General features: G+C 42.0%; 1 protein-coding gene across 3 annotated transcripts; it reads left to right on the top strand.

Annotated features, from left to right (window-relative positions):
- The first annotated feature begins 3,933 nt into the window (after positions 1–3,933).
- Positions 3,934–15,362, top strand: LOC136699186 (biotinidase-like). 3 transcript variants are annotated; one of them, XM_066673678.1, is made up of 7 exons: positions 3,934–4,641; positions 4,816–4,844; positions 5,162–5,303; positions 5,882–6,029; positions 12,881–13,005; positions 13,397–13,546; positions 14,145–15,362. In XM_066673678.1, the coding sequence occupies exons 5-7, from the start codon at positions 12,952–12,954 to the stop codon at positions 15,351–15,353; spliced, it is 1,413 nt and encodes a 470-aa protein (XP_066529775.1). In that variant the 5' UTR covers positions 3,934–4,641; positions 4,816–4,844; positions 5,162–5,303; positions 5,882–6,029; positions 12,881–12,951; the 3' UTR covers positions 15,354–15,362. The 3 variants fall into 3 exon arrangements, with proteins under 3 accessions (XP_066529775.1, XP_066529774.1, XP_066529776.1); XM_066673677.1 differs by having other exon boundaries at positions 4,755–4,844; XM_066673679.1 differs by lacking the exon at positions 4,816–4,844.
- The last annotated feature ends 59 nt before the right edge of the window (positions 15,363–15,421 follow it).

Below are 15,421 nucleotides of genomic sequence, written 5' to 3'. Positions count from 1 at the left end.
GAATCTGCGTTTGTGGATCAAGTCACTCACGAGTCTTTCGTGACGTGCATTCCCAGTAAACAAGGAACGTCCCTGGACGTTCAAAATATGTCTAAAAGTAGTCTGTCCGTCAAGGACATATTTTAAACGTCTGTGGATGTCCAAAATCCATCTTAATAAGTTAGTTAAGTGGTGACCAATCGATAAGGTCATTGGACGTCCAAAACGCGTTTTATACAAGTAATTTATTTCGGGACCAATTAATAACGTCAATGGACGTCCAAAATACCTATAATAGTCGTCTTTTCAATGTCTGGACGTCTTTTCAACTTTCATTTTCACCCTTAAGAGAACGTTGATTAGACTGCAGTCATTATGTTATTTCAACGTTGAATCAACGGCTAATTTTTTACTGGGTTTGTTCATTTCCTCTCGCGGGTTTTTGGCTTTTGAGACTTCTTTGGCATTTCACCCGATCCAACAAATGTGGCCAGCAGGCAAACAAGCCACCGCTAGGTGGCACTGTTGTTTTAGGACGCATGGGGACAACTTAAACGGAGACAGCTTCATGTCACAGACAGTTAGGAGGGGGATCACTGGGGAACACTTGAAGGTGCCCTAAATTTAATTAAAAAATTTCCAGCGGAACTTATAGGGTTGTCAAATAAAATACCTTAAAATAATCCTGTATTTGGACACTAAAAGTGGTGTTGCGTATTGGACTGATACGGGACACGATATGTTTCGTATTTTTGCGATTAGACTGTTAAAACGGGTGATTTGTTTCAGACACACTTTCAGACGGAGGGCGGGTACCCCACGGCTCCTAAACAGAATATGCGCTTCTCATTGGTCATCACTTTTATTTAGCCAATCAGCAGCCAGAGTTAGCTGTCTATCATTTACTGCGGCAGCCAACCCAGTAAACAAGGAACGTCCCTGGATGTTCAAAAAAGGTCTAAAAGTAGTTGGTCCGTCAAGGACATATTTTAAACGTCAGTGGGCGTCCAAAATGAAATGAAAACAAGTCAGTTATTTCAGGACCAACTGACAACGTCAATGGACGTCCGAAATGCGTTGGAAACAAGTCCGTTATTGCGGGTCCAATTGATAACGTCAATGGACGTCCGAAATGCGTTTAAAACGAGTCAGTTATATTGGGACAAACTGATAACATCAGTGGACGTCCAAAATGAGTTTAAAGCAAGTCATAATTCGGGACCAGGTAACGTCAGTGGACGTCCAAAATGTGTCTGTTATTTTGGGACAAATTAATAATGTCAGTGGACGTCCGGAATGCGCTTTAAATCAGTTAAGAGAGAGAGAGAGAGAGAGAGAGAGAGAATGTGTGTGTGTTTGAGAGAGCCCCTACCCTTCAGATAACGGTTACTCTGAGTTTGAATACGGCGCCAAAATAAGTTTCAGTGGATGATTTTTCACTGGAGTCAAGCTATTCGCACTTTGTAAACTGACCGTCAAGCCATCCGCGCTTCAAATCCGAATGCACGTATAGGCGCGTCATTACGGTTTTTCATTGCGGGGAACACCACATCCGCTTTGGGACAGATAGAGAGTCTGAAACCCGCGTTTGAGCAGCGATGTCTCTGTTACTAAATAAATGCACGCAGTGCTTAAATGGACTAAATGGGCTAAAATTAACAAGCCATTAGGAATATATTTCGTTTTAAATCATTTTAAAGAGGCAAAACACGCTTTGATTATTTCATACATTTACGTATTTTTTTACTTTTCTATAAACACTTAACTGGCTTTGAATAGTAATCCTGGTGGACATGTAGACATACAGATTACATGTTACTGTCATTAAACAGAGGTAGCTCACTGTATAATATTCTCATGGATTTATACTGAATACCTACCAATATGGATTTCTCAAAAACTACCCATAATGCCTAAATCATTCCACTGTCATTAAACAGAGGGACCTCTTGGCTATCAGCTGTATGATTTTGGCAAAATTTCACTGTATACTTTTCTCATAAAGTCATACTGAATACATTCCAATATGGATTTCTCAAAAATTACCCATAATGCCTAAACTTTTCCACTGTCATTAAACAGAGGGACCACTTGGCTATCAGCTGTATGATTTTGGTAGAATTTCACTGTGTACCTTTCTCAAAAACACATATTACATACATACTGATATGGATTTCTCCAAATTTACCCATAATGCCTAAACCATTCCACTGACATTAAACAGAGGGACCTCTTGGCTATCAGCTGTATGATTTTGGTAGAATTTCACTGTGTACTTTTCTCATAAAATCATACTGAATAAATTCCAATATGGATATCTCAAAAATTACCCATAATGCCTAAACTTTTCCACTGTCATTAAACAGAGGGACCACTTGGCTATCAGCTGTATGATTTTGGTAGAATTTCACTGTGTACCTTTCTCAAAAACACATATTACATACATACTGATATGGATTTCTCCAAATTTACCCATAATGCCTAAACCATTCCACTGTCGTTAAACAGAGGGACCTCTTGGCTATCAGCTGTATGATTTTGGTAGAATTTCACTGTGTACTTTTCTCATAAACTCATACTGAACATTTACCGATATGGATTTCTCAAAAATTACCCATAATGCCTAAACCATTCTACTGTCATTAAACAGCAGGGCATCTTGTCTACCAACTGTATGATTTTGTTAAGATTTCACTGTATACTTTTCGCCATATGATGTGAAAATGCACAAGGTCCTTTCCCATGGGCTTCAGAAAATATCTTTCTTATCTATGCGAAGCATATACAGTGAAATTCTGTAAAAATCATACAGCTGATAGCCAAGAGGCCCCTCTGTTTAATGACAGTGGAATGGTTTAGGCATTATGGGTAATTCTTGAGAAATCCATATTGGAATGTATTCAGTATGATTTTATGAGAAAAGTACACAGTGAAATTCTACCAAAATCATACAGCTGATAGCCAGGAGGCCCCTCTGTTTAATGACAGTGGAATGGTTTAGGCATTATGGGTAGTTTTTGAGAAATCCATATTGGTAGGTATTCAGTATAAATCCATGAGAATATTATACAGTGAGCTACCTCTGTTTAATGACAGTAACATGTAATCTGTATGTCTACATGTCCACCAGGATTACTATTCAAAGCCAGTTAAGTGTTTATAGAAAAGTAAAAAAATACGTAAATGTATGAAATAATCAAAGCGTGTTTTGCCTCTTTAAAGTGATTTAAAACGAAATATATTCCTAATGGCTTGTTAATTTTAGCCCATTTAGTCCATTTTAGCACTGCGTGCATTTATTTAGTAACAGAGACATCGCTGCTGTGATGGAAATTTGTTTATATAAATGATTCATAATCAATAGAGATATTTAATCAGCAATGGCCACGCATGTTTGTGTAAACTGAAATTGTTTTATTCCTAATTCTCTGTGTGAGACCGCAGACTTGTGTGTGTGTGTGTTTCAAATAACATATCGACACCTTCCTTTGTCTCCAGACCAAGGAGGTAGAGGGGGAGGCACAGGCCACGTCTGGAAAGGTGTTAGAAATACAGGAGATGGGGGCAACAAATGGTGGGAAACTCTGAGTTTTGGGAACAGGATACAGTAAAAGATGACTGAAATGTAAAAGAGTGAACAGATGGTGTACTTCAAAGGGTTTTCCATGTATAAAAAGACGCTGATCAAAAATGGTCAGCAGAGAGGTGAAAAACAGCGTTGCGGGGCACGTCCCTCTCTCATGTTAATTAATAAATGCTGTCTCACTTGATGCCGACTCAGAGACTCAAAGAGCTGTCTTATTTTCTGTCATAAAATTTCCACCACACTGCTCAAACGCGGGTTTCAGACTCTCTATCTGTCCCAAAGCGGATGTGGTGTTCTCCGCAATGAAAAACCGTAATAACGCGTCTATACGTGCATTCGGATTTGAAGCGCGGATGGCTTGACCGTCAGTTTCCAAAGTGCGGATAGCTTGACTCCAGTGATTTTTCAACGGTTTGTGGAAGCAGGCGTTACTAAAACAGCGGAGGAGGCTCGTATATTTAGAGGAAAGTGATATTTAATCTTAATAAAACTTACTTTCACTCATTCTCGTAAAGTATACGTATTTAAAGAGCTCTAGCAAAGCAACAGCTATCTGTTGCAGCTATGGTTAGCATCTCAGTGAAGATAAGTTAAGGAGTAGAGGAGGATAATAGTTAACCCATTCTGTATAAAAAATTCTAAGTAATATTACATTATTTAACAGTAATGTTTTTGACATTTATTTCAGCAGGTCTGGGTTGCAGTTACATGCAAGCCACCTTGCTAACAATGCGAATGTTAACCAAATATCAAAAGTGTTGGGCTGGAAAGTAAAATCATACAATAACATTTGCGCAGGCCACATTTGTGCTTTTCCAAATATGTGAAAATCATCAGATGAAAAGTTGTGCATAAAATATCGATGTATTGTACTTTTTGTATTGTATGTTATTACTTTTACTTAGAAAATCAATACATATAATTTTATCAGGTGCACCAAAACATTTACATATGATACAATATTTTGTTAGACTGACAATTTTTTTCCCACTCAGGTATCCAGCTAACTTGGAGTATATTCATGTTCCCAAATATATAACTGTGAAATATGAATGCTGTGGGGAACACTAATGCAAGTATGCATTTTATTATATTGTAGAATTAGTAATAATATTTGAAAACTTATAAGCTGTGATCTGATTATTAAAGGACGCATACATGTTTTGAGTCAATACTCTCCATCCTCCAGCACACCTTGCATATGTCACTCAAGCAAAAGCTAGAAAATGTGCTACTTTTCAATGTTGCAGAGATCTGAAGGTTTCAGTAATTTCATCAGGCAAGTCAACAGATGCATCAGCAGCATTATCACCAAATGCCCAGTGCTTGTTGCAAGTGAACCAACATCATATAAGTCTTATTGTATCTTTTATAATTCTGAAAATGTTATATATAATATTTATAATATTATTATATTTATAATATAATACTAGATTTCTATTAGTTTTTTACTGTAAGACCATCGTTAATATTCTTTTGTCTAATATGGTTTCCTTATTCTATCTTATTTGCGCTACACTATTGTCTTTATTGATATAATTTATTGGATTATTATAATGAAGTTTTCATCTATTGTGTTCTGCATTGTTTTTACAGTTGTCTGATGAGGTTGATGGAATCCATACTCTAACAGTGAACAAAATTCACCAGTTCAGCGATGGATTTACAGCTGTACTCCCTAAAATACACATCACCACACTGACGTTGAAATGAGAGAGTACTTCAAAGCAGCTTACAGGTTGTTATTTGACCTAAATAATAATTTAATAATTATTGCATCAATGTGGCTTCTGTGCTTTCATTCATTTATGTATTCATTCATTGTCTGCTTGTCCAGTTCAAGGTTGTGGTGGGTACAAAATATTTACATACTACCTGGAGTCACTCTGCGCAAGATGGGAACACACCCTAGACAGGGCACTAGTCCTTCACAGGGCACCACACACCCACAATTTCACTCACGCACTCACACAATGGACACTTTTGAGTAGCCAATACACCTGCCAATGTGTGTTTGGATTATGGGAGGAAACCAGGAGCACACAGAGGAAACCCATACAGACACAGTAAGAAAACACCAAAATCCAGAGGGGGGCACCAATGTAAATATGGGTTCATTATTAAAGCATTTTTCTTCATGATGTATAGGCATTGACTTCAAGAATAAACTTGTTTTTCTTGACTTACAAACTCTGACCCCCTCATTAAGTATGATAAAGTAAACTGTTGCCACACCAACTGAAATAGTCACAGTCAGTGGAAAGTCAGTTTTATGTCTTAGTGTGTGATGCCAAGTCTACTTCTGTTTTTCTGTAGGGTGAACCTACAACATTATATCTGATAATTCAGCTGAAAGACCAGGACTGGGGAAACTGGTGTTTCTAGAGGAAGCCAGAGTGTGGTGAAAGCTGAGTTGAAGTTTGCTGTCATAGTGCAGTAGATGAGGCCTTCTGCACAAACTCCTGTATGTATCACAACTTCAAAATTGAATACCCTGCACACCTGAAAACATCATGACATTTCTCCAGAGATACATTTCAGTTGCAGAGTGTGACTCGAGTATTAAAATAAAATGAAAATGAAAATGCAATATGCAAAATGGCAATGAAATTCTAAGTTTGAATTTAAAATTTCCCTTTCGTACAAGTTTTATCTCAAAATTTCAATAATTCCATTTAAATTTGCAATTTCATAGACTTCTATTGACATGTTTTTAACTGAAGCTATATTGTGCATGTTTAATAATAAATAAATAAATAATTAAATAAATGTTTAATAACTAAATAAACAGCATAGAAAGTCATTATGAATATTTGTGTGAATAATTCTGGTACACTTTAGTCACCACAGGGTACAAAATGGTTTGTCCCTGGGGTGGCATATCTTAAGCTAACGTTAATGATACATTTTAGCCCTTTATGGTTCCAAGTATATTAACTAGTACAAAAACACGACTACATAAAAGAATACTGAAAGGTACTGTATTGTACCTAAAAGAGGTACAGCCCCAGTGACAAGCTTTTGTACACTCTGTACTTTGTTCAAATCTGTACTCCATTTTCTTAGTATATAAATTTGTTTCATTTACATGTGTAATCGAATACAGAATATACATTTTTTTATATTTTCATTTTATATATATATATATAATTTTTTAAAATACATTTATACATGTAATTGTATGCCATATTTGAGTCACATATTTTGGGCTAATTACAAAAATTTGCAAATATGTTATAATATTTTGCTTTTACCTATGGGTGTAATGTTTTTTCCAACCGGGATTGTGGACTGACAGGTACAATTAAATACTAATAGAAGAAGTGTTACATAATGGAAACTATTAAAGAAATAATGGTTAAACTGTTAGGAACCATTACGTGCTAATGGGTTACATGATGGAAACTATTAGATGTATTAAATGCACCATTAAAAACCAGTCTGAACCATTAAATTCTTAATTTAACCTACTGTACTTTGAAAGTACACTTGTAATGTGACTCTGTGACTTTTCAACGTTTGTGTTTGTACGTCTTTTCAACTTTCATTTTCACCCTTAACAAAACGTTGGTTAGACGACAGTCAAGTATGTTATTTCAACGTTGAATCAACGACTAAATGTTTACTGGGAATGGAGGGGGTTGCCTACAGGGGGTTGTTTTGCTGCGGCCCTGAGAGGAACAGGTAAGTCCTGAAACACTGGGGAAAACAACAGTGCCACCTAGTGGTGGCTTGTTCACCTGCTGGCCACATTTGCGTATCAGGCTGCATTTGTATTTGGTGAAATGCGAAAGGAAAGTCTCAAAAGCCAAAAACCCACAAGAGAAAATGAACAAATGCACGTTACGGAAAACACGTGAGTGCCTTGATCCACAAATGCAGATTCTACATTTTACAAATAAATTTTTAATTCGAGACTGCGACTTTTGTGTTTGCAATTTAAATTTAAACAAAGGTATTTATTTTCGCATAAAAGTATGATATATCTATTAAAAACAAAAACATGTATTTATGAATGTAACTGTATTTGTACAAATTGCAGTCTGTGAGACAGAGATTGGGATGTGTTCATTTGTGAACAGTGAAACATATTTGTGACATATTTGTGATTAACATTTATGCATTTCTAAAAGTATTTTGAGACTAATCTCTCTCCATAAGTGCCAGGCAGTCTGCCACATCACACAGAAACCTTCTTGCTCACTCTAAATATCGCTAGTTACGAATGTAACTGTGGTTCTATGAATGCTGGATGGCCGCCAGATGGCGGTGTAACCTTGTGGATATTCCCATGGGCACGTCTACTGGACCGAGGAGAAATTCCAACAAAGTCACATGTGACCCAGCCCTTATAAGAGCCACCGGACATGTATGAACATCCTCTGACAATACCAAGCGAAACCACAAGCTGACTGAGGGACAAATGACTCTGGCGGTCATCCAGCATTCATAGAACCACAGTTACATTCGTAACTAGCATTCTATTTTATGCCTCCTGACCACCAGAGGGCGATGTAACCTTGTGGAGGACGCATACCAACTTGGTAACGAGGACAGTGCATCCTAAGGTAGGTCCGTGGCTGTCAACACAGAAGATCTCAAGCCCGAAGAAGCAGCCACATTAAGCCGATAAAACCTTGCAAGGGTACTTGGGGATGACCATGTCGCTGCTGAACAGACATCAGCAAGAGGGACCCCCTGAAGTACAGCCCAAGATGTGGAGACACTTCTAGTAGAGTGACATTTAGCTGTGCCAGGAAGCATCATACCATGCTGAAGTAATCACCTGAACCACCCAGCGTAAAAGACCTTGCCTATAAAGTGTCCCCTGCGGCCTCCTAAACAGACAAAGAGCTGATCAGTACGGCGAATGGGTTCTGTAACTGAAATGTAACTGTCGCAGTGCACGAACAGGGCACAAAACAGAAGGCAGACTAGAGTCTTCATCCATAAGTGTGGACAACTCTAAAGACTGGTTAACAAAAGAGCGTCAGCACTTTAGGCAGGAACACAGGATTCGGCCACAGAGTAACACCGGAAAAGTCAGGCCACCAAAGCAAACAGGTGGCACTGACTGAAAGTGCATGTAACTCGCTGACACGTTTCTTTGAATCAATTGCCAACAAAAAGGCAGTTTTAAGAGAAACCCACTTAGCATCAGCAAGAGAAAGCGGCTTAAACGGGGGCCCGTGTAGATAATCCAGCACACAGTGCAAATCCCACTGTGGACTGCAAGGAGCCCTGAAAAGTCTGATGCGATGAGCACCTTTAAGAAAACTGCAGATCGGTCTATGGGCACCCAGAGATGACCCATTTATCCCCACGTGGTAGGTAGAGATGGCAGCAACATAGACTTTCAGTGTAGATTGAGATCTCCCTGCATCCAACAGTTGCTGAAGGAAATTAAGCACCACAGAAAGGCCACAAGAGGCAAGAGACACCTCCAAGTACTGCACCATTCAGAGACCAGCTTCCAGCGATTTCTGTACAAAAGCCGTGTAGACGGTGCTCTTGCACTCTCCACGGTGTGTCTCACAGAAGGTTGACAACTCGTTAAAACATTTGGGGACCTAGCGGCCACACCCAAAGCTGAAGGTGTTCCGGATGGGGGTGCCAGACCTGCCAAGTATCGCCGATCAGGAGAGAGTGAAGCAGAGCAAATCACGGTCTGCCAGGCCATCGTGGAGCTACTAGCAGAACCCTGTGTCTGCACTGGCAGATCCTGAGAAGAACATTCAAAAGGAGAAGCATCGGTGGAAAAGGATACAGAAGGCAATGTGGCCAATCGTGCGCCAAGGCATCCGTCCCCATCGCTCCTCGTTCTTCTGTGCGAGAAAACCACTGCAGGCAGTGAGTGGTGGTAACGCTGGCAAAGAGGTCCACTGCAACCACAGCATAGCGGTCCCAGATTTGATGCACCACCTCTGGATTCAGCCACCATTCTCCTGGTTCGAGCCTCTGTCTTGACAAAGAATCTGCCACCGGGTTGAGAGTCCCAGGCAAATGAATTGCCCACAGTGACGCCAGCCTCCGAAATGCCCATGGAGGGGGTTCCACCAACCCTGCACTGCTTTGTGTTGCCATACAGCACCTGTGAGAGAAGCATCGATGGTGATCACCTCTCGGCGCGTTACTACGGTGCCCAGCGGCACCCCCACTGTGAGAAAAGAACAGCGTCTCCACAGAATGAGCACCTCCTCGCATGTTTGATCGATCGTCACCAACGTGTGCCTTTGACGAATCGGATCGAACCTCAGCCAAATAACCCAAGTCTGAAATGGGCGCAGTTCTAACAAGCCGAGTGGATGAATGTATGCAGCCTAAGTAAACATCCCCAGCAGGCGCAAAAGCAGGCTGTAGCACACGCCGCAGCCTGCACGGACTCGTGCGATTAAGCCCAGAATGTTCGTCACTTGACTGAGAGTTCAAAATTATGCCAATGAATTGAATGCATTGACTCGGACGAAGGGAACTTTTTTCCACATTTACAGAAATACCCAAAGCTTCCACATGGAGCTGTAGTGTGCTGACATACGCGAGGGCGCGCTCCCATGAGGGAGAACATATCAACCAATCGTCCAGGTAAGGTAAGATTTTCATTCCCGACTGCATTAAGGGGGACAAAGCAGCCTGCATGCACCTGGTGAAAACACGGGGGGCCAGAGATAGCCACAACGGGAGGACTCGGAGTTGATACGTGCGATTCAGAAACGTAAACCGGAGAAAATGGCGGTGTGCGCTCGCAACAGGAATGTGGAGCTCCAGAGTAGTGAACCATTCTTGTTGCTGAATGATGTAAATCACATCCCCCGCTCGGAGCAGCCTGAACGGGAGGCGTTTGAGATGGCGATTCAAAGCCCGTAAATCCAGAATTGGACCGAGGCCGCCATTGCTTTTCGGCACCAGAAAATATTTTGAACAGTGGCCTTGAAACAATGCGGGACACTTCACCTCCCCTATGGCCCCTTTTAACAGAAGAGAACTTACTTCTTCCTGTAGAGCGGTGGAATGAAGCGAACTTTTTACAAGCGTCTGGGTCAAGTGCGTGGGGGTCGATTCCTGAACTGGAGTCGATACCCTGAAGTTAACGTTGAAAGGACCCACAGATCTGTACACACTGTGGCTTAAGCGGCCAGCTGGGACTCTGAACAGCACAGCCGGCAAACCATGCCTGTCAGCGTGAAGAGTGGGACGTTTTAGTAACAGTTGCATGGGCACCGAGAAGGGAACAGCTCTGCAAACATCCGAAAGAGGAGCTTGCAAGAGCCACAAATGTCGCCGCAGCCGAACCAAGCACGCCATAAGGCTGCCCTCGATCACAACTCCTGTGTGATAAAATCTATACCATGAAGAACCCTCTGAAGAGCACCTCCGAAATCAGGAGGCACGTTCGCCAGCTGAGGTGAGGAGTCCATTTCCAGAAGGAGATGAAAAAGCGTATTATCCAGCTGCCCTTTGTGCGCACTGTGAGCATAAGCCTTAACAAGACCGTCATCAGTATATCTGCACGCCTTGCTCGGACAACGCACATTAGCGCATAACGCTTCGTCAGGCAAAATGACCAGAGAAGCTACACAAGGCTCCACGGAGGGCATATGGTCTAACCCGAACCGAGCCGCGTCACCCATATTCCAGAAAGCCCGAGCGAGAGATTCAGCTCAAGAGCGTGAGGCTGTCGTGGAATATGCAGACTGAAACTCTCCCACAAAAGCGTTGCATAGTGGAATGTAAACAGGCATGTCCGTAGCGGTGTGTTTAAAGTAAGCACTCGTGCCCGAGCTGGCCTTCGTAGGAGCCGAGCCTAGTCGGGCTAACGTAGTGCGAACCATCGCTGGAAGAGAACCGTTGTTATAGTGTCAGTGCTGACTAGAACAGAAGCGAGCCGGTGCTGGCGTGTAGCCAGCGGGATTGTAGTGCAGTGCACACAGGGATCAGCGAGTGCTTCGCGCAGGAGGAGTACTCCGAGGCAGGAGGGGCACAAAGTGTGCGGGTCATCCGGCTGTAAAGGCATGAAACATGCACGACAGGCCGGGGCATCCATAGCACTGCAGTCGTAGTGGAAACGATGCAGTCAGAAGTACAGCGCAAGAACACTGTATTACGTGCCCATAGGCAACAGCGTGGGCACGAACCCGAAGAGGAGGCCGGCGGTAGGGACTATACGTCCGACGTGAACCCAACAGCGCTGGAACTGAGACAAGTGCAGGGAAAGTGCACAAAGCTCAAGAAACCCGGGTGTGTGGGTTAACCACAATACTCACAGCCCGGGCACAAGCGCTGGGTGGCAAAGTTAAAGATGAATTAGATGTAGTAGAGAACAGCTCGTGAGGGCAGAAAAAAAAACTGCAGCTCTGTGATCTGTGATCGGTCCAGAGCGCGAGAGGAAAAAGAGGACATTCATACATGTCCGGTGGCCCTTTTAGGGTCTGGGTCATATGTGACTTTGTTGGTATTTTTTACTCGGTCCAGTAAATGTGCCCATGAGAATATCCACAAGGTTACACCGCCCTCTGGCCGTCAGGAGTGCATTTCATATAATATGCAGTACCATATATGATGGGTAAATGCATACACATACCAATGAGTAATATTGATAATGACAAAACCAATATATTCACTGAGTAATTATACTAAGTAATCTTGATTAAATATTACTAATAAAGTATTAAGAGACATAGGACCAGGGCATGAGATTAGAATAGGTAAAATAGGTTGGAGATTCTGAGATTAAAATAGGGAAGTAGGAGAAGAAGTGAGAAGTCCAATTAATAAGTTGAAGAACATCCTGAGTACAGCCTGAACTCTACCTAACCATCTGCAATCATTTTGCTGACAGAAGTGAAATAAAAGATATCAAATACATGTCAAATTATCAATGTCTGGGTTTGTGAAATTAGACATGATGTAATAATGTCCAAAGGGTACCTATGATGCATGGTGTACGTGCAGAAGGGGCACATGACAGTGGGGTGTACGTGACTGGGGTCCTATATATACTACGACAAATGTTTGACTAAACTGGAGATTGGAGAGAATACTTGACTCCATGTCTTTATTCCTCTGATTTCTCATTGGGCCTAAGAATTCTTTGAGTATCGAGCTTCATTCCTGGTGACAGATTGCCATAACACCATATATGTAAAACCTATCGTGTTCTACTTTAGAAAAAAAGTATTAAGTAAACAATTCCCGAGGCAGTGGAGTCACCTTTGAGCTGTGGGCAGGTTCAGGAGGAGACTGTGGATAGTTCAGAGAGCACGGACCTGGGTGGTGTTCCCCAGGTCAGAGCTGATGGTCTGTCTTATGTTGCTGCAGTGTATGAGCACAAGGTCATCCTGAACCCCCATCCCAGGGTACCCCAGGAGAGGAAAGCTGCTCTGGCTCACATGAAGCAAAACCTGGATGTGTTTGAGGAACAGACTGCATTGGCCGCCAAACAGGTGACACACAACTCATACACTGAACTAATGTACTATAAAGAGAGAGATGGATGGATTGAGGAATAGACACATAGATTAGGTGGATTGACAGATATAGATACGTGGATAGATGAATAGATAGAAGGGGGATGAAAGCCCAGTTATGCCCCTCCAGGCCTCGCTCCTGGGGGCAACATCTTTACAATTTTGTTTAAAATATTAAACTGAAACATGTAATTAAATCCCTGCCATGATCCTACAATTCTTTCTCAAACAAAATCAAATTCAGTAAAACAACAGTAGTCAAGATCACAGGGTTGTTGTTTGTAGAGAATGTGACTTTTTTTTTGAATAGCTAATTGAAATATTTTTTAAATAGTGAATCTAAATTGAACCCAAACCTCTTTAACAGGGAGCTCAGATCATAGTCTTCCCAGAGGATGGCATTCATGGATTTAACTTCAGCAGATCATCCATAGCTGCTTACCTGGAGACCGTGCCGGACCCTGGACTGGTCACCTGGAGTCCATGCGCTGATCCATACAGATTCAACAACACAGAGGTACTGCTTATTAATATGCTTTTTTCAGTATTACATGAATATAAAAATCAATTTTCACAGCTTTTCTGCAAATTACAAATCCTTTATATTTTCATTTTCACTTTCACAAGAGAGTGTGGGTGTGGAAAATCATTGATCCTATATCAAACACATTTGTACATGTCTGCATCCTGTTTAGTGAAGTCGAGGACCAGTGTGTGCTCCAAAAGATTACCAGCTTTATACCGCAGACAAAAGTTCCAGAAATGATCTGAGTAATCTTCAGGAGAGGAAATGACTTCAGTGAATCTGCACTGAAAGTCAGAGAGAGATTTGTTATATATATTGACACACACACTTTATATATCTGAGTACATCCACATCGTAATTATGAACCTTTACTCAGAAGTATGTGTAATCCCATACTTTCACTAACAAAAACAAGCAAGATTTTAACACATTACAAGACTTTCTCTACCCCCTCCCCCCAGGTCTGGGTGCTTAATGAATTCCCACTCCTCTTTGTTTTGTTGTGTTTAAGGCCATTTGAAAACAATGAAAAGTGAACTCCCGTCTTCCACACTCTATCAATAAGTTCTACATGCGATTGTTTCCTCAGGTGCTCCAACGTCTGAGCTGCATGGCTCAGAAGAATCATATCTTCTTGGTGGCAAACCTGCCCGATCGTCAGGTCTGTAACAGATCAGCGGACCCTCACTGTCCACCTGACGGCCAGTACCAGTTTAACACAGATGTTGTGTTCAGCGACAATGGGACCATCGTGGCCAGGTACCACAAACAGAACCTGTTCTTCGAGGATTCTTTTGATACGCCTCCAAAAGTCGAGTATGTCACATTCAGCACTCCGTTCGCCGGTCGATTTGGGGTGTTTACCTGCTTTGATATATTATTCCGGGAGCCAGTGGTGACACTTATAGAGGACATGGGTATCAGGCAGCTAGCGTTTACTACAGCTTGGATGAACCTGCTCCCCCTGCTGGATGCAGTGCAGTTCCAGCGCGCCTTCTCCTACTCAGCTGGGGTGACTTTGCTGGCCGCCAACCTACGAGCTGCAGATTTCAGAATGACAGGAAGTGGCATTTACACTCCTTGGGATGCTCTTTACAATCATAGCATGGTTGGAGAATCTGGGAAACTGCTGGTGAAGAGGATTCCAGTTCTAGATCCCTCTTTGATAGGGGATGGAGTAGGAAAAGATGGAATTTTAATTCCATATTCTGGCCACCCCAAGGATAATAGACCAGAGACAGATAAGGACAAGGCTTGGGCGGACGCATCTTTTTTCCCTAGGATTGGAGGAGGATATTGCCTAAAAGAAGAGTGCAGTGTGGAACCTACTTTTTTCAACTCTGTAATGATGTATGATAACTTCACTCTGCTGCCACTTCAAGGCAAAGCAGGGAATCTCACAGTGTGTGATGGATCCCTCTGCTGTCACATGCTCTTCCAGAGAACAGCTCCTCAAAAGGAAGAGCTTTACGCACTGGGGGCATTTAATGGGCTCCATGTGGTCCATGGCACATATTACCTAGAGATTTGTACGTTGGTCAGATGCACAGGGCTAGAGAAGGAAAGCTGTGGAGGAGAAACTGAACATGCTCAGACTCTTGTTGACTTCCACCTGGTTGGGACTTTCAGCACTAAGCATGTTTACGCTGGTATTTTGGGCAGCGGAATGACCCTGGACCTTCCAGATCACTCCGGCTGGGAGAACAGCAGCAGATTCTACATGAGCAAGACAGGAATGACCACTGGACTCGTCACCGCAATGTTATATGGGAGAGACTATGAGAAGGACAGTACATAAACAACAGCTATTCAGCTTAGAGTACGCATCTTAGGGAACAGTCAAACAGTGAATAAAATAGTGAATAT

This window comes from Hoplias malabaricus, chromosome 6 (genome assembly GCF_029633855.1).
Source record: "Hoplias malabaricus isolate fHopMal1 chromosome 6, fHopMal1.hap1, whole genome shotgun sequence".
Taxonomy (NCBI): Eukaryota; Metazoa; Chordata; class Actinopteri; order Characiformes; family Erythrinidae; genus Hoplias; species Hoplias malabaricus.
Note: the sequence above shows the minus strand (reverse complement) of the source record. Positions and strands in the feature narration are given on the sequence as shown.

Coding starts and splice junctions, on each gene's coding strand:
- LOC136699186 (XM_066673679.1), top strand. CDS start 12,952: ATGAAGCAAAACCTGGATGTGTTTGAGGAACAGACTGCATTGGCCGCC. Junction 13,006..13,396: donor CTGCATTGGCCGCCAAACAG/GTGACACACAAC, acceptor CCTCTTTAACAG/GGAGCTCAGATCATAGTCTT. Junction 13,547..14,144: donor ACAGATTCAACAACACAGAG/GTACTGCTTATT, acceptor TTGTTTCCTCAG/GTGCTCCAACGTCTGAGCTG.